General features: G+C 33.8%; 1 protein-coding gene across 1 annotated transcript; it reads left to right on the top strand.

Annotated features, from left to right (window-relative positions):
* The first annotated feature begins 11,560 nt into the window (after positions 1–11,560).
* Positions 11,561–19,101, top strand: LOC107759700 (phosphoglycolate phosphatase 1A, chloroplastic). The gene is made up of 11 exons (XM_075228472.1): positions 11,561–11,986; positions 13,627–13,694; positions 13,826–13,918; positions 13,999–14,070; positions 14,270–14,341; positions 15,240–15,299; positions 15,419–15,471; positions 15,898–15,995; positions 17,051–17,150; positions 18,616–18,719; positions 18,802–19,101. The coding sequence occupies exons 1-11, from the start codon at positions 11,725–11,727 to the stop codon at positions 18,906–18,908; spliced, it is 1,089 nt and encodes a 362-aa protein (XP_075084573.1). The 5' UTR covers positions 11,561–11,724; the 3' UTR covers positions 18,909–19,101.
* Positions 19,102–19,792: the final 691 nt, after the last annotated feature.

The following is a 19,792-nucleotide window of genomic DNA, read 5'->3' as shown; positions in this document are numbered from 1 at the left end:
TAGAAAATCTATTAAATATATTTATGAATCCAATAACGTAACCATGAGAGGTTATGGGCTCAGAAGCAAAGCTCAGAATCAATAAACTTCAAATCATTGCTCAACTTTTATCGATTCGTTTACTTTAACCTATTTATCTTTCCTTTCGTTAATCTCTTCGTAGATTTTAAAAAAAAAAAAAAAAAAGACAGTCAGATGCACTAAGCTCCCGTTATGCGTGGGGTCCGCGGAAGGGTCGGATCACAAGGGTCTATTGTACGCAGTCTTACCTTGAATTTCTGCAAGAGACTGTTTCTACTGTTCGAACAAGTGATCTCCTGATCACATGGCGACAACTTTAATTACAAGTTCTCTTAGTATGTACTACGTACTACTATATTATTCCTCATCATGATAAGTCACAAAGCATTGCAATTAAGATTTGAAGAAAAGTTGGTGATTAGAAAATTGCTATTTCAACCAACTTCTCCTCTAAATCTAAGGTTGTCCTAACATTAATGTTATTATAGAAAGGGGCCCTCTTCTGTTGTATTAGTCAATGGCTAGTTTGACATTTGAAATTATCAAAAAAAATTCCTTAACAATTTCCCTTTTAAGAAAATTTGGAGAAGTTGATCCCCTCGATAGAAGATATGAAACTGATTAATGATCAAACTATGTATCTGTAGTTTCTTTAATTGAGACAATTAAAACTAAAGTTTAATGCCCCTATATAATGCCGTCCCTATATAACAGGTCGGTTTTCTATTCGTTGGTAGGTAATTAGTTTTAGAATTATCGAACTTAAGCAATTAAGTGACTAAGTTCTTCTCCAATCATTTTATTAGAGACATCAGTCTTATTAGTTAATCCTCCATTCATTCTGGTCTAATAGACTGTTTGGCCAAACTTCAAATCAGCTTATTTGGAGAAGTGTTTTTTTAAATAGTGCTTTTCAAAAAAGTACTCTCGGTGAAAAGTAATTTGTGTTTGGTTAATTAATTTGAAAAGCACTTTCTTAAATTATGTTTTTCAAAAAAGAAATTATTTTGGGGAGAAGCTACTTTTCTTTGTTTCTCAAAAAATATTTCTGCTTCTACCGAAAAAAAAAAAATTTTTCTTCTTGTAAAAGCTTGGCCAAACACCTCAACTTTAAAAAAAGTATTTCTTTTATTTTAAAAAAGTATTTTTGGCCTAGGAGAAGCTTGGCCAAACAAGTTATAAGTGACACTACTATTGCTTTATTAGTCCATCTATAAAAGAATGTCATATTTTTATATTTGATAAAAGTTTAATCTTACATATTTATTTTTTTTCCCTTAATGAGAAGTTTTTATAGTCACACAAATGTTATGGTATGTTTAAGACCATAATTTTATAAGTTTCAAAAGTGTTATAGCAATATAAATCTTATAACATATTTAAAACCACATATTTCTAAAATCATTGTTTTATTCCTTAAAATCGGTATCGACTCAAAGTATAGCGCATAAATTAAAACGGAAAGAGTAGATGATTCGACTTTCAGAGTCATCAAACTTGTAAATTTTCTCTCTTTGAGGTTCAAACGTATTCACTTCCGACTAATAACTTTGTAGTTACATCTCAATGAATTTGTAAAACGTTTTCAATTTGGCGCAATATCCTTGTTCCTTCAAAATACTCATCTTTGTAGATTATTTATTTTCTCACGTTTAAACAAAAAGACAATTTTCCTCCAAAATTACCCTTAAAATAAAAAATCAAAACAAAAAAAAATAACTTTTACGGACAAAAGACAATATGTGACTTCATTTTCAATGGCACATAGTTGTATAGTGAAGACAAGGAACTTTCAGTTGTTGAATTTAATTAGATATAACGAGTTGAGGGACAAAGCCCAACTATACTCTTAAATAGTCTAATTAATGCCATTTTCATATATCGCATTCAATCAATTGTGACGGCCACTTACTAGTAATGTCTTAGGACCACAATTAGGTTAATACAATATGACTTCCTTCATCAATACTCCCTCCGGTCTAATTTAATGGATCTTTGGCTATTTTCACACATATTAAAGAATTCACTTTTTAATATTAATTAATAATAAAATTAATTATATAACCTTAATTTGTTCATTGGAAATATAACAAATACTCCTAGACTCTTGACTCCAAGGGTAACTTTTGGAAAAAAGTGGTTCATTCATTCTTGATATATGAAAAAATCAAATATTGTGGACTACAAAAAAATCAAAAAATCTATTAAAGTGAACCGCAGGAAGTAAGATGCAAACAGACACTAAGAAAACTTACTTTGCTTCTCTATTTTTATCAAATTGATGAATTGAAAATGTGTATTATTTATATTACTCTTTCTGATCCCACTTGTGAAAGTAGACCGGATATGTTATTGTTGTTGTATATTACTCCTTCTGATATATCTCAAAAAATATAAGTCATTCCGGCTAACGATGAATTGTTGCAAAATATTTTGACATTTAAGTACAACCCAACCATATGCAGGGGCAGATTTAGAAGAAAATCAAAAATATTTGTGAGGTTACTGGTTTAATTTCCATTGGACATGGTCTCTTTAATTTTTTTTAACTTTTTTTAATCCCTTTAGCAGAGATCCTGCCTCCGCCACTGGTCATACGTATTTGATAATTTTAAATAAAAATGTTAACTTGTTGGTGGTTTCAAGATTCAAGTCCGACATATTGTTATCGCCTTTGTTTGGTTCACTTACTTTTATGTGGCAAAATATATTTGTAATTTATTATAATAGATAAAGTTTGGTGACTATATGTAAAAATTAACCCTTCAACACAAATAATGCATGGCATGTTGCAACGATAGCATGAGAACTGGTTTATGAAAATGTCACTATTCAAAGTTTAAAAACCAAGAAAATGAACTTGTAATCAACCAAATTCCAAGAAAAAATAACTCCAACGTTTTAGAATACCGGTTGCAGACACATAGCAAGTTAGAGATTTTGAAATCAAATCTTATGCCTTGACACTGAAAGTTACCGGTCTATATCTGCTTGGGAGTTGGGAGCAGTGGCGGAGCCAAATAATTCAATCGGGATAGTTGCCGAACCATATCACATAGTTCCGGCAACAATAAAAACAGCAAAAAAGACAGCAGCAATTTTACTAGAAAGGACGGTTTCAATACTTTTCATACGCAATCCTTTGTATAGACGTTGTGTGTTGGACGGACGCTAAGATGGAATAGGCCACCTAATTTCCTCCTAGAACAGAAGGATCAAAACCTTCCACGCCCTTTTCTCATTAGTCCATAAGAGTCGGACATCATATTTCAGGACCATAGCCTATTACATAAAATACACCAAAACCAAAGCAAGCCACCCTCAAGAGAATTAAATAAATTTCAAAGATTTTTGGCAAATCTAAAAAGAATTTTCCTATAATACGCTCATCACAAAATATTTCTAGACACTTTTGCCGCAAAATTATTACCACATAAAATGGAGGTCCAAGGAAAGAAAGTAGAGAGTTTAATTTGGGACCCTTTCAACAAACTTCTTAAGTGCTAGACTAGAACATGAGTTATTATAATATATCATATCCCAGTGGACATTTGCTAACAATATGAGCTGTAATTTGATGCATCAATCTTCAACATAACAGCTCTCCATTGAGGGAGACAATGTGATGTTTATAGTTATCGGCTTACCATAGAATTGGTGGTAAAGAAGGTGTGGATCATTAATGTTTATTCACATTACAGTGCTACTTTGATTGAATATTGTAATAATTAAGCAGCGGCGGACCAATATTTTAAGGTTGTGGGTGCTCACAACCTTTAACATAAAGTTGATAAACCAAAAACACTCAATAGACTTTTTGTTTATTGGATGCTCAGTGAAATATAATAATCAGCTTTAATTTTTTACTCCTTTCTACATTACTATACATTGTTATGGATTACATATCTCTATTTGGACCCTATTTACCTCTTTGAGTGAAGGGGAAAAAATTAGATTTTATTATCTATATTTTTTATATATATCAGATATTGCATTCTCCGAATAATTCAAAATATAAACAATTGGGAATTGTTGTTTGATTATATTGAATATCCTCCTTCCTTGGATTAGTACAGGGACACATATATCAAAAGCTTAGTGTAAAATTTGAATGAGATATCTTATCTCTTTCTTTTTTTTTCAAATTCAAAATTGGAGTAATTGAAGCTCCAAAATCTTCAGCTCCACTCGGGCATACTCTTTCATAGGCTCGACACAGGTTATGACGTCTTGAGTCCTCTCTTTAATTCATGAAGCTCAGTTGAAACCCTCCATTTTCATCAGACATCCAATGAAGTAGGAGCTCGCTCCCTACCTAGAGCTACATCCATGCTTGCCTCTCGAGGTCCTGTTTGAAAGACAGTTGCGAGAACCTGTCGGGTCAATGGCTCGAGCACCCATAACCTTAAATGTAGATCCGCCATTGCTAATGAGTATTAATACAGAAACTATATGGAGGTTTAATTAACAATTAATTATATATGTATTGGTTATGTTATTTCGGATTCTGTGTTTATTGTAAAGACATGCAACCCTAAATGACATTCTTATACGACCAAAATAGTTTGGTTATGAATAATTGTGAAAAAAATGAAATCTGTAAGATCAGTTCTCGTAGCTAACTGTTACAGCAGTTAAGTATAAATTACGGTGAAACATTGTTAATGAATTCGCGAAACTCACTGTTTTCAGCTTAAATTATATGTAATGTAGTTCGTCAAAACTTATTGCAAACGACTTAAATTATATAATGTATGTGAAAAAATATATTTATATTTTGTTCACTTCCATTACAGCAAAACAATAGTAAGTACAATGATACTATATACCCACTAATTTAAAATTTTGAATCTACCTAAGAGACATTAATTTCTATGTGTCTCATCCTATAATCATCAATACAAAATATGAGCTAGGACTCCAGGGTTAAGAGTTAGGTGACTATTAAAAAATAAACGATTTATGTTCACTAGAAATAATCCATCTATAAGTAAAGGGTGTTTTTATCCGAGAGTTATTATTATATACAAATGCTAGTGTAACAAAAAGTCGAGAGTATATTGAAAATAAATTCACTATCTTCACCATGCGGTAGGATTATACTGAATTTGTTGTTTATATTGTTGATAGTGTAACAAAATGTTTGGTGAAATGCACCAAAAAGTAATTGAAAACCACCACAGACAAATCCATAGAAACAAATTAAAGGATGTTTATTCCAAACTTTAAAATTTTGCTTATTTAACATGACGTCTTTTAACGTAGAGTTTCAAAATAAGTACTTTGGAAGAATGGTAAAGTTTATTTGACTAAAAATCCTATGAGAAGTATTTTGCCAGTATTAAAGAAATAATTTGTGTTTGGTAAATATTTCTGAAAAGTATTTTTGAGTGTTAAATTACAAAATAATACATAAAGGTTCACTTAAAAATTAAACCCATTATGTAACTTATAGATGAGGCAAGAAAGGATAAAGTGAGAGATGTAGATGGGTTGATTAAGGAGGATAGTTTGATAAATATAAGTTTTTATAATGGTTTTCTTTGTCCTTAAAATGTTAAGTTTCTGTTTTTGCTTCCAAGGAGAAGTTACAAATTTATATTTGGGATTGTTACACAAATAGCCGAACAGATTCAATGTTTACTTTTTCTAGCCGGTATACATAGATATACATTAATTATATACAATTATACCTATATTATACATGAATTATACATCCGTCGGCTATTTTTAATTTACGAGATTAGATGAACGGCTATTTGGGTTAATTCTTCTTTATATTTCCTCCTTATATAGAGTAGAAACTATTTCTACTACTATTCAAAATCACGTTTTCCCCATCAAATTTGGTCTAATTTTTAAAAACTTGACCAGGTAGGGTCTGTTTGTGGTTTTTTTTTTCTTTTTGTTTCTCTTAAGCAGTGTTTTAGTAAGAAAAATTAACCTAAATAATCGTTCACCTAATCTCTTAATTTAAAAACCAACCCGACATTATATATATATATATATATATATATATATATATATATATATATATATATATATATATATCGACTTTTAAATAAGTCTGTTGCGGCTTTTGTGTAAAGATCTCTCTTCGTAAACCATATAACTACCATGTATGAATAAGAGGGCTAGGCCCGCTAGCTGTGGAATCTGTTAGTCTGTTGGTCCAACCCAAATAGAAAAAGCCCAATTTACTGGATCGGTACAGTTGTTTTAAAAAGAAACTTTCATTCATTTATTTCGTTTTACATATAAATCCACTAATATTTATGTGTAAAAAAGAATTCTTTACTGGTAAAATTATGAATTTATAAATTATTTTAAAGCATTCTAATATATAAATTTCGAATGATTATCAAATTTCAACATACGTGTCCAAATAAATACACTAGTATATTTTATACTGAAGTGTGGAAGCACACATTGGTGAGCAAGTTGCACATCTTCCTCTACTTCCAAATCTTCTTATTGGATCAATGTGATCTAAAAATGATACCATGTAGCCACTCTAAAGTAAGGGTAGCATGTGGGCCGGTTAGGACCGGGACCGACCCAGGACCGCAAGCCCAAATGGACGATGGGCCTAAATGGTCCTAACCGGATAGGACCGGGACCGTTGGGGAGGTGGGCTGGGTAGTGGACCGGTCCTATAGGCGAGGCCCGCGAGACCGGGATCATTTGGGACCGGGACCGACTGAGAAGTGGCCCGGTTCAAGCGGTCCTAAACGGGCCTATCCAGACCCAACGGATAATTTTTAAAAAGAAAAAAATTGACCGTTTGTTCATTTAAAAACTAGTCGTTTGGTCTGCCAAAATAGTCGCTGGCTATTTGCAAAATAGTCATTTAGCCCCCTCAAAGTTTGTTTTAACCTCAAACTTTTTATAATTATACTTTTTTCCTATTTTTAACTACAAATACCCCCTAATTCTTTCATTTTTCTCATAAAATCATCAATCTCAATCAATATCTCTCTAGTATTCTTCTATAATTGCTTACTTAATTGTTACATTTTGTGCAAAATTGTGAAGTTGGTGAATTGAAGTCTTCAAGTCTTCAACAATAATTAATTTTCAATAAGTTGTTCGTCATTTCGGTAAACTCGTTCCAACTCTTAAGTTTTAATATTATAGTTTTGTTTGTTTTATTTACTTTGCTTGATTGATTAAGATGGATTATTCCTTAAAAAAAATATTTAGTAAAAATAAGGGAAAATTCAAGAGTGGTGAATCTAGTGGCCAATCTGTTCCTCCTCCACTTCCCCCGGCTCTCCGACCAAAACCTGTTACCCGTCCTACACCTCCTATTCTTGATAGCGATAATAGTTTATTACAATTTATCGAGAGTCAATTTTGCCATAATATTGCACCCGGTGAACAATTAAACCATGAATATATGAATGCTCTTTATGGTAATCCAACTATTGATGAAAATGATGATGAAGAAATAGATTTTGATGAAACGCAACCGGATGACGATACACCCACTAGTCCTGCTCCTGAAGTTAACCCAACTAATAATAATCCAAATGATGCCCCGTCTGATCCTCCTATTACTGTCCCTACTTTTTCTAGACAACCTTCTAAACGGGCAGAAACATCTCTTGTTTGGCTATTTTTTACTCAACTAAGAGAAAAAAATAGGGCTAAGTGTAAAACTTGTGGCAAAGAGTTAGTTTTTAAATATGTTGGAAGTCGGGAGGGGGAGGGGAGGGGCGGAAAGTTTGACCAGACACATATTGCTACACCCTCAAGATAAAGCTAGATATTTTCGTATGAAAGCTTTGGTCGAGGGGACAAGTGCACCTAGTTAGGCTGACCTTAGTACCGGGTCAAATCAATTTCAATCGGGAATTAACACTGTTACCCATGGTATTTTATATTATGATCCAAAAAAATATCGAAAGAATTGGCAAAAATGGTTACTGTTATATGCTTACCCTATACTTTTCCTTCTAACCCTCACTTTGTGCATTATATTAGAAAATTTTATAATCCTACTTATAAAGGTTTTCCTCGCACAACCGTAAAGAGCGATATTTATAAATATAAACATGAATATGAACAATATTTGCGCTATTTATTTACTCATATAAATTGTCGTGTGGCTATTACAACTGGTATTACCTTACTATTACCAGTCATTGGATTGATGAGGATTGGATAATGCAAAAGCGCATTATTGCTTATAGAATAATTAATTCACGTCACACATGGCAGTTTATTTCTAGCACGATTACGGATATTTGTAGATATTTTTGCATTAATGATAAAATAATGTCAGTTTCAATGGATAATGCTACTAGTAACACAAATGTTGTAGCCTCGCTTACCACTACACTAAGTCCTGCATTTAGTAACATTTTTCATGTTAGATGTATTTGTCATATTTACCATTTAATTGTGGGTGATGGTATACGAATTTTAAATGTTGAAATTGAAAAGGTTAAAATGGCTCTTAATTGGCTTTTTTATTCAAACCGTAGAAGTAGACTTAGAGAATATTTTAAAAGATGCGATAAATTTGACCTAAGAGAAAGAAAGGTTCCTAAACCTTGTCCGACTAGATGGAATTATATGTATGAAAGTTTAGTTGTTGCATGTGAATATAGAAAACCCATAAACTCAACGTTTAATGCTCATGTAAGTGATGATGATGAGTACCTTACAAATGCGGATTGGGATAATGTTAAAATGTTTGTAGATTTTTTAGAAAAATTTCATATTGCTACAAATGAATTTTCTGGGCAATATTATCCTACTTTTTCTAACTGTTTAGTTTATATTGCAGAACTTGCAAATTTCAGATGGTGGGGAAATTTATCAACTTGCTATTGATTCTATGAGAAAAAAGTTTTAAAAATATTTTTTTTCCTATTTCCCCTATTTACGGTGTTGCTGCATTGTTAAATCCTACTATGAAATTAGGAGGTCCTCAATTTTGGTATGAAACTGTTATAATGGTTTAGCACTTGAAGATGAGGAGTTGTCTAAACTTCCGGATGCAATAGCCTCAATTAAAATAAATGTTCAAACAATTTATAATGCTTATCAAGTTGCATTAGATCATGCTAGACCAAATGTTCCAACTCTTTCTTCTTCTTCTAGTTCTCAATCATCTAAAAGAACTGCGGGAGTAAGAGCACTTAGTGCTTGGGCAGGGTTCAGGGGTTCTCAAGGTTCTAGTACTAGTGATTTTTCATAACTAAATGAGCTTGAAATTTATTTGTCACAGGGAATTGAGGAAGTGAATCCCGACGGCTCCTTTAATATTTTGGAATGGTGGAAGGACAAAGAAAAACACTTTCCGATTCTTTCAAGGATGGCCCGAGACATTTTAACTATTCAAGCTTCAACAGTGGCATCAAGGAGCGCTTTCAGTCAAGCAAGACTTCAACTCGGTGACTATAGAGCGTCTATGATCGAGAGCTTGGAAAAATCAGTACTTTTCAGAGATTGGATCCGTTCGGAAAGAAGAAATTCTGGACTTGCTGAATCACAACTAGAGGTAGACGAAGCTTACGAAGAAATGCTAGCTGAACTTGCGGAGGATGATGCTTCGCCTGGAAGCGGTGATGACCAAGCTTCTTTTCCGCCACCACCAACGAAAATTCCTCCGGACCTTAAAGGATTTATGAAATTTGTAAGAGATACCATGTAAATTAATATGTACCTTATATTTTGGCACATCTTGATTAGTGTCTTTTTATTCTCAATGGTGGTATTAGCACCTTGTTGTGCTCATTCCATAGGGGGGAGGAAGACTAAGAAAGATATTGCTATGATTTTTTAATGCTATAATAAAATTATAACGCATTGCTTTGAATATCTCTTTAAAATATTTTTGTCTTTTTATATATCTTAAGCTGTATATATAGTATAATATAGTATATACTATACTATACTATACTATATATACATCTTATTATTATTATTATTATTATTATTATTATTATTATTATTATTATTATTATTATTATTATATATATATATATATATATCTTAAGATGTATACTATCGAATATGACTTATATACTATGTATATATAGTATAGTATATATATATATGTGTATATATATATATATATATATATATTATAACGCATTGCTTTGAATATCTCTTTACAATATTTTTGTCTTTAAATTTAAATTAAAAAATTTAGGTGACAATTCTATAATATAATTTACAAGGAATTGCCTTAGATATTTTTATTACTATTTTTTTCTCTAACTGAAAAAAAAAATTAAAAATAGAAAGTATCTGTTGAGCCCACTTAGGCCCGCTTGGGCTCGGGACCGGCCCACTTAACCCGGGACCGTTAGTTCGTGGTCCCAGTCCCGGGACGGTTCCAACAAAAAGCCCGCGAAGCCCGGGACCGCTTAGGACTGGCCCGCCTAGGACCGGGTCCGCGAAGCCCACTTAGGACCGGGCCCGTTCCACATGCCACCCATACTCTAAAGGGCTGCTATTTAGGAATTAATCAATGTGTATTGAATTTTAATTTTTTCGGTTCAATTTTTCGGGACACAAATATCTTGAATTACTATGAAATTAAGATTTTCAATCAAAACAAAATAAGTATTGGATAATCTTATATAGCACTACTAAAAATGGTTGTTTGTGTACCCCCAATGTGTGAGCTATTGGGCTTCATCCAAACTTGAATTATTCAATTGGCAAATCTTCAACAGAAAAATGACATTGTATAGCCGCTGAAAAAATAATAGTCGAAAAAATATATAAAATTTGTATATTTTTTGTATTTATATATATACATTATGTATGTTATATACAAAAATTATACAAATTTTATACACTTTTTCGACTACTAGATGTAAATAGTTTCGGACGAGAATTAAAAGTGATAATACCACGTCTTCAACCAGGCCTCATTGATCCTTTTAGTTCTACTCCGTGTAACCGGACCAAGTGGGATTTAGGTAAGGGGAGCTGGAGTGTAGTTTTTCTGATTCGGCCAAAGTCAATCACTTTAATTCAAATTTTGTATTTGTCTTAAGAAATTCATCAAATATGTATAAATTATTAATTTAAAATTCAGTAACTACGTTAAAATTCCGAACCTGTAAACTACAAATCTTAGCTCGGTCAGTGGAGGTCCGAACTGATATGATGTTGAAGAATCAACATATGAGTTATGGTTAAGAATGAAATACCATTCGAACCAACAACTAGTTGTCACCGTATGTCTTGCCTGCCGACCTAGTTTGAGAATTCCCGATTTATATATGTTTCATGCCGGTGAGAGGAAGTAACTCAATAGGAGAGATTGACCTATTTCATACTCTTCAAATAGCAAAGATTAAGCTTGTAAGGAATGATTAAAACTATCCTCTGGGCTTGATCTTCACCTTAGGTTTTCCAAATTTTTTATTTTTCATGTACTTGAAGATCCTTGTTAACAATTCTGAACCTCTACTCCATACCATATAAAAATAAACAAACGAAGTTAATTTCCAGCCTTGCATTTTCCATAATCGGATATAACTATCTTCATCCACTCAATTTTCCCACGTCAGCTCCAATTTTCAGTTACAATTTAATAATCTACCATTTCTTTTTAATCTTTTATTCTCCTTTAGTAAAGTTTTTTCTATATTCAGCTTTAGTAACGACTTTATAGCAGTTATTGCAACCACCAAAAAAAAAAGAAAAAAGGGGGTACAAGAAAGAAAAAGAGAAATGCTAAGTAGCAGAGTAACAGCAGCAATTTCTTCTTCTACTACTGCAACTTTTTTATTTAATAACCCCAAAATCTCATCCAAAAAATTCCCTTACATTTCTAACCCATTGAACAATTCTGCAAAATCCATTAAATGGAATTGTAGGAATTCAAGAATGGAGAAATCTGCATCAAGTTTTGTTACTAAAGCTTCAGCTCAGCCCCTTACAAATCCTGGAGAATTAATTGATTCTGTTGAAACCTTCATCTTTGATTGTGACGGTGTGAATTTCTTGCTATACTCATTGTATTTGCTTAATTTAATCTTAATTTGTGTATCAATTCAGTGGTATTTGTCTTTGTCCCAGTGTTTTAGTGGGCTTTTTGGAAGTTGTAATTAAGGTGTTTGATATTTTTGCTAAATTTATTTTGGGTGTGTGTTTTTGTGTTGTTTCATGATATAGACAACTTAGGATTAGTGGGTTAAATGACATTCATTAAAAGAATAGCAGCCGAGTGCATTAAGCTCTCGCTATGTTAATATGACATCTGATATAGAATGCAACAAGGGAAAGGGCAGGCCGGTGCGTAAAGCATCCCGCATTTACGCAGGGTCCGGGGAAGGGCCACACCCCAAGAGGGTGTAATATAAGCAGCCTACCCTGTCAGTGGCTGGTTCCACGGCTCGAACCCGTGACTTATAGGTCACACGGAGACAACTTGACCGTTGCTCCAAAGCTTCCCTTCATCTGATATTGGTCATATAGAATGCATTGAATTAATTTTATATATAATGAGAATCTTAAATTAATTCCCCTAAAGTATGATATTTTAACATTTCTTACATTTTTTAATGTGATAGTGGAATGGCCTAAATTTATTTTGGTATATGACGATGATATGAGTTGAACTTAAATGGAGAAGTGATGATTCATATAGCTGACCTCAATTTGTTCGGGATTAAGGGGTAGTTGTTGTGATTGTAGTGGAATGGCCTAAACGAAGTAATGTTAGGAAGAATGTGAATTAAGATTTTTACCAATATATATACATGTTCATCAATCTATCAATGTCCATATTGGAGACTGGGGCTTTGATCAGTTTGAGCAGATCAAAAGGGCATGTCGGCGCACAATGCATCATGCATTCACGCAGGGTCCGGGGAAGACAACCTACCCTAATGTATGCATTAGTGGTTGCTTCCACGGCTCGAACCCGTGACCTATAGGTCACATGGAGACAATTTTACCATTGCTCCAAGGCTCCCCTACATCAGTTTGAGCAGATCAATGTGAGCAAATGTGTCAAACATAGGGGTATAAAAGCTGAAATAGATATTGCAAATCATCTCTATTCAGATTGGAGATTGGAGAGAAGAACTGTATTGGTTGGACTCTTATTATCAAAAAGCTCAGAGTCCTCCAACTCAAAGCTTTTAGCTTGGGAACTGATTTAAATTGCATGAATCCCTTTAATTTAAGCTTGTTTGCTTGATTGTAGAGCCTTTTAAGTGAAAATAATTTGATTAGTTATTATATCCAAGAGATCCCTTCTCTTTCAGATAGTAAGAGATCATCTAATTGTTGATGATCATGTTCAAAGTTTGGCCTATCAAAATACATAGATATTTGAAAACTTCTTCTAGAGTTGTAAGACCGAGCTGGATGAGAAATAGGCATGAAAACTTCTGACACTTGCAACTGAAAGAAATAGGAAATAGCAGAAAAGCTTTGATTATTTCCCTTTTTCTCTTAGCATTTTTAATATAGGTGATAGTCTAGGTTTCTTTTCCTTTCCCTTGACATCTTTGTCTCTTAAATTACCCCGAAAAGGAATGTTGGTGTTGTGGTCCTAACATGGTAAGCAAAAAAGGTTGAATAAGTTACTTAAAATAAGGTCCTTTTTTCTTCCATTATCTACAGGAGTCATATGGAAGGGAGATAAACTAATAGACGGGGTCCCTGAAACTCTTGATTTGCTCAGAGAAAAGGTTAGTAGTTCTAATGTTGGATTCTTTGTATACTTACATTTGCTGATTACAAGATTGCTCATTGCATTCTATTCGTAGTTCTTAAGAGAAAACTGGTTGCTCTATCTAATTTTGTGTACTTCATTCTCCAGGGAAAAAGATTAGTTTTTGTTACAAACAACTCAACAAAATCTAGAAAGCAGTATGGGAAAAAGTTTGAAACACTTGGTCTTAGTGTCAGCGAAGTAAGTTTACGCCTTACAGCTCTTCTAGTTCATATTATGTTGACTAGTAGATCAAGTTCTAATAGCAAGTCACCTTACAGGAGGAAATTTTTGCTTCATCCTTTGCTGCAGCTGCTTATTTGAAGTCTATTGACTTCCCAAAAGATAAAAAGGTAAGCTTCAATTGAATTCACAGTGTTTTACCAATTGTAAATCGACTGTTAAACGTGAAAGCTATCTGGTGCATAAAAGCTACAGTATTATGGATTTAAACATATTGCTGAAAACCTATACTATTTTCTTAAGAAGCTGAGATCCATTATCAGCATCATAATTTTTTACCTACTTGTTAAATTGGTGGCCATTTTTAAGGTGTACGTTGTTGGTGAGGAAGGCATCTTGAAGGAGCTTGAGTTAGCTGGCATTCAACATATTGGTGGACCGGTATGTACAAATAAACAATAGTCCTTTCTACTTTTAGGAATGAACTATGATATATCTTAATGTTAATAGCTTTTGGCTTATGATAGTTTTTCACTTTTTCACTTCAAATAAATCAACCATTTTTTAAGTAACCTATGGAACTAGATATATGTTATGTTCTCATCTTGTGAAGCATACTTGTGGTATGGGATTTTGTCTGATGAAATAAGATGGTAGTGTATGTTTGTATTATAGCCATATAAATGATCGTTATCTAATCGAAAGCACTATTAAATCGAAATCCCATACTTATTTTAGACCATTGTTTTTAATTGAATGCATATCTTTCATTTTGTAAGTCTTTGTTATGCTTTTTTCTTTGTCGAGTATAAATTATTTGACAAGAAGAATGAGATAACAAGACTTACAACAAAAAATAGAAAGAACAAAAAGAGAGAAAGAATACATGTCGTTTTGCATCTTTCAACCAAAATTCATGTTTTACTTTCAATTTACTCCAAAGACGTATAAAAGACTCTTTTAAAAAGAGACAACTGACATAAAGAGAAAGAACAAGTGAATCTTGTTGTATTTTATTTTAGCATTCTAACAGAAGGGGTTTCAACAAATTAATAAAATACATAAACTGGTATTTCCCTTTGTGAAAACACCCAATTTTAATTAGGAAAGGTACTAGAACAACCGACCTTTTCAGGGTAAAAGGAGAAAAGGAATGTATATCTGGGAAAATTAGGTTCCATATAGATTATATGGATTCAATCAGTAGGTATACTCACAAAAATATGTTTACTTGCAAAATAGTGGAGCTACAAAGACATTTGCTCGATGCCTTCTTTGGCCTTCCTTTAGTACCAGATTGACTTCTGAACTGAATGGTGTGTTTTCCTTTTTTTAACAGGAAGATGGTGACAAGAAAATAGAGCTAAAGCCTGGATATATGATGGAGCAGGATAAGGATGTATGCTTCATTTCTTGTTTCTTATCTTATTTTGTTCTCGTGTGTGTTCTACGTTTAAATTAGACCAAGTTCTACTATCTTTTAAATATATTGTGCTGAGTTGTGTCTACACCTTTTAGGTCGGAGCTGTTGTTGTTGGATTTGACCGCTATTTCAACTACCACAAAATTCAGTGAGTTATCCTTTTTACCTTTTCTGCATCAATATTCCTTGCCGCATAATATCTAGCAATGTGATTACTTTGTTTTACGCTTAACCAGTAATGAGCTTATGAGCTTTTTTCATGCATTTGCTTGGATTATATATGCTTAACCACTCATATAGTACCTTTATCTTTGCTCAAAGTTCCGATCATCTATTCCATTTTAGCTATCCCACACTAAAATATTCCCCTTGCTAGAAGACCTGATTCAGCCTATAATTACTATCTGCGCATACAAAATTGATTTTAAGACATGATCGGGGGGGGGGGGAGTGAAGGGTATTTTGCTGGCTATAATTGTATAAGCTTCGAATTCCTATTTGTGCATTCATCTGTCTGTATAAATTTTCTCTGACCTGTCGATATCACATCTCTGACTTGATTTATGTAATGAAGGTACGCTACCCTGTGCATACGTGAAAATCCAGGATGTCTCTTTATTGCTACAAACCGTGATGCTGTTACCCATCTTACAGATGCTCAGGAATGGGCAGGTTATTCCCGTCTTATGCTTTAATGTTAGTTTCACATGTTTGTCATGTGAGTTAACCGTTCATTGTAGAAGTTAGTTGTTGAATCCATTCTCCGTTGAAGTCAGCTTCATTGTCCAAAAGTATATGTTGTGAAGAAGTGAACTATCAGAATTTTCATCAGAAAATGTCAGAATTTTCATCAGAAAATGTCACATGTTCAGGCGTTGCGAATGACTCAATATTTCTGGGTCTGGAGTTTGTATTATATGAAAGAGATTAACGAGCATGTTGAAACTAGACTTTGTCCCATGATCAATTTGTCGTCAGTCGCTTAACTTTATGGATTCAAGGAATCTTATGCGGCAGAGGATTTTTATTGACTTAAAACCTCTACAGTATGTTAAGGGAAGAAAATAACAAAAAATGGGAACTTATATCATTTTTATGACCCGATGGAAGGGGAGAAAATTTGTGTAGATGTTTTAAGTCAATAAATGAGAGAAATAACGGAGGTTGAGGGATCATATGCATATATGTTAGTTGAGGGAAGAGGAAAAGAACTTTCAGTATCTAGGGACAGAGTACAAAGAAGAAAAGAGGTAGAAATTTTGGGGTTCAGTAAACATGTGTAGTTTGTATAATAGCTGAAGAATTTGGTAATCTAACTGAAGCGTGCTATTTCTGTCTTACATACTCGAGTCAGAAAGCGGGTCAAGAAAAGTTGAACTGCAATTCGTGAATTCTGACTTGCTGACCATTTCCTCACAATCATTTATCTAATCGGTAAAAATTGAATCCCGCTAACAGAGACTGTCGTAGTATGGATAAACCTAATTTGGAGAAACCTTGTTAGTTGTTATAGTCAAGGAATTCGATATAGTTAGAACGATGAGGAGATTTATTCAATTAGCATTTACATTGTCATCAACTTATTGCCGTGTTAAGATCCTACTCTAGTTAATATTATTTCTAATTTTTTTGTATCTTCTGCTTTGATCATTCTGTACAGTCATAGCCATAAAAGAATTTTTTTCATCTTTAAACTAAGCTGCATTGTTGCTGTTCTGTTGCTTCAGGTGGTGGTTCAATGGTTGGTGCGATCCTAGGCTCTACAAAGCGTGAACCACTTGTTGTAGGAAAGCCCTCAACCTTCATGATGGACTACTTGGCTAATGAGTATGGCACCTCACTTTCTACAATTATACCTGTCATTCTTGCTTTGTCTTCTTTTCTAGCTTTCTGGATCATTGTCTTCTGAATACAGGCTTTTGGTGTGTGAATATGCAAGCTTCTTTTAGTCATCAAGGTTTTATACATTAGTGCATTGGCAACATCAAATTAACATGCAGGTCATTATTAATTTTTATTTCTTGGTTCCGCATCCGGCGTCCGGTACCCACATTGGGGTCCAACTAAATCCAGATTCGCACCGGGAAGTCCCATATTAAGGGGTAAAGCGCTCCCTAACAACAACTCCAGACCGGGGCTCGAATCCGAGATCTCTGGTTAAGGATGAAGGAGTACTTACCACTCCATCACAACCCTTGTTGGTTGGTTGTGGTGTTGGATTTCCTATCATTCTAGTAGATTACAACAAATTTAAAAAGTTAGTACTGCTCCAAAAGCTCGTCAATCCAAAAGTGAACTTTTAGCTATAAAGATTAAATAGCTATGAATGCAGGATTTTCTCATTGCAAGTACAAGTAAGTGAAATTTTAACTTGTCTAATTAAGACCTTCAACTCTTCACTACTGCTCTATAATCACTGTGATTCTTAATCCTTTCAACAATATACTTGTTTGGTTGGTAATGAAGTTATTCGGGAAAAGGTGAGAGTGACCCATGTGGAGGATAAGGTGCGGGGGGCGAGTTTGAGATGGTTCGGGCATGTTAAGAGGAGAAGTATAGAAGCCAAAGTTATAAGGTGCGGGAGGTTAGCCTCGGTGGGTAGCAGGAGGGGTAGAGGTAGGCCTAAGAAGTCTTGGGGAGAGGTTATTAGTCGCGACATGGCGCAGCTGGAGCTGACTGAGGACATAGCCCTATACATGAGGGTGTGGAGGTCAAAGATTATGGTAGAAGGTTTTTAGGTAGTCGAGCGTTTTCTCTTTGTCTTACTCAGTTCGCTAGCGTTAGTGTTAGTATGATATCTTTTTATTCATAGATTGCTATTACTACCTAGAGTTTCACTGCATTCTTGGATTCGATCTTATTTTATCTTGTTGTTATTCCTACTTGTTGCAATTACTTTTTTATTTTCAGTCGTTCTCTAGCTGAGCGTGTATCGGAAACAGCCGCTATGCACTTCCGGGTTAGGAATAAGGCTGCGTACATCTTACCCTCCCCAGACCCCACTTGTAGGAAACTACTGGGTTTGTTGTCGTTGTTGTTGATCCACATGATTAGTTGTTATATATGTGGTGGACCAAGATGTTTCTTGATCCACGTGGATCCAATTCTTCTATCATTTTCAGGTTCACATTCACAGGAAAAAAAAAAGAATAATCAATTTTGATCAGCATAAAACTATCATCCTGTGGAATATTAGAAAATCTTTTGGAGAAATGGACCAGTTTTTATTATGTGCACATCAGACGTTCAATAACACTTACTGCATTAATCTTCTATAATGGTACTACAACAGGTTTAACATCCAGAAATCCCAGATATGCATGGTTGGTGACAGACTAGATACTGATATACTGTTTGGACAAAATGGTGGCTGCAAAACTCTTCTGGTTCTCTCAGGTATCAGAAAGAATATTGTTCTCCTTTTATGCATATGCTTCTTCAACCTTGTTATCCAAACTATCTTTTGCTCGTGTTCTAGGTGTGACATCTTTATCGATGCTTCAAGATCCCAAAAACTCTATACAACCAGATTTCTACGCCAACAAGATTTCTGATTTCCTCTCCATCAAAGCGGCTGCAGTTTGAGCAAATCCCCTGATTATCTCTATATGTGATTCCATTCTTTATGACTTAGAAATGCACTTCATTTTGTGCATCCACTTTACCCTTATAGCTAAAAGGTGGGAGCTTGGAATTAGGCTATCTGAGAAACTATACAATGCTTTGTAAAGATTATGAAACCATTTGAACTTTTAAATAATAAGGGTTCTTGGAAAAATGAAGTCTAAGCTCAAGAACTTCCATTGTGATGTGTAGTGACTTATCTTTTCATTCATTTTCCTTGTTGGTGCATAATGATGCAAAACAATGGAAATGGCTGATAATTTTACGGGGCTGCTTATGTATTTGGCCAAGAAAAAAACTAAGATTGGAGTTTTAATCTAATAATTCTAACAGTGTTAATCTAAATAAAGAACTTCCTTTATTAGCAGCCAAGATTCAGCAATACTGTAATTTTTTCATTAAGTTTTTAATCAAGAACACTAAAAATATACTTGATATTTAACAATTATATTTGTTAGGTTTGATAGAAATGGTGGGGGAAAAAAAGATTTAACCTTAAATGCTGGGAAAGTCCCGTCGAATCCTAAAAATAACAACACAAAAACTGCACTAGACACCAAAAAAATACTAAAATAGCAAAAATTACACCTCAAACTTAAAGAATCGAAACTGCTCGGTGCATATTTAAGGGACTATTTTGAAGCTACTCTCAAACATAAAAGATTATTTTTGTCATTTTCTCTAACTTCAGTATAGGTTGCAATTTAAAATGAGATTTGTACTTCTATATATTTCTAAAAGACATACATGTAAATGTAAACAAAAAAGAAATGGGAGGAGAATCCGGGAATGCCTTCAGCGTTAGGGCATTTTTCTCAGGTGAAAAATACCACTATGCCTGGAGA

This window comes from Nicotiana tabacum, chromosome 13 (genome assembly GCF_000715075.1).
Source record: "Nicotiana tabacum cultivar K326 chromosome 13, ASM71507v2, whole genome shotgun sequence".
Lineage (NCBI taxonomy): Eukaryota > Viridiplantae > Streptophyta > Magnoliopsida > Solanales > Solanaceae > Nicotiana > Nicotiana tabacum.
Note: the sequence above shows the minus strand (reverse complement) of the source record. Positions and strands in the feature narration are given on the sequence as shown.

What these genes read in the sequence shown, in the direction of transcription:
- LOC107759700 (XM_075228472.1), top strand. Translation starts at nt 11,725, where the DNA reads ATGCTAAGTAGCAGAGTAACAGCAGCAATTTCTTCTTCTACTACTGCA. An exon ending in TTGGTCTTAGTGTCAGCGAA is followed by an intron (nt 13,919 to 13,998) that starts GTAAGTTTACGC and finishes GTCACCTTACAG; the next exon opens with GAGGAAATTTTTGCTTCATC. An exon ending in TTCAACATATTGGTGGACCG is followed by an intron (nt 14,342 to 15,239) that starts GTATGTACAAAT and finishes TTTTTTTAACAG; the next exon opens with GAAGATGGTGACAAGAAAAT.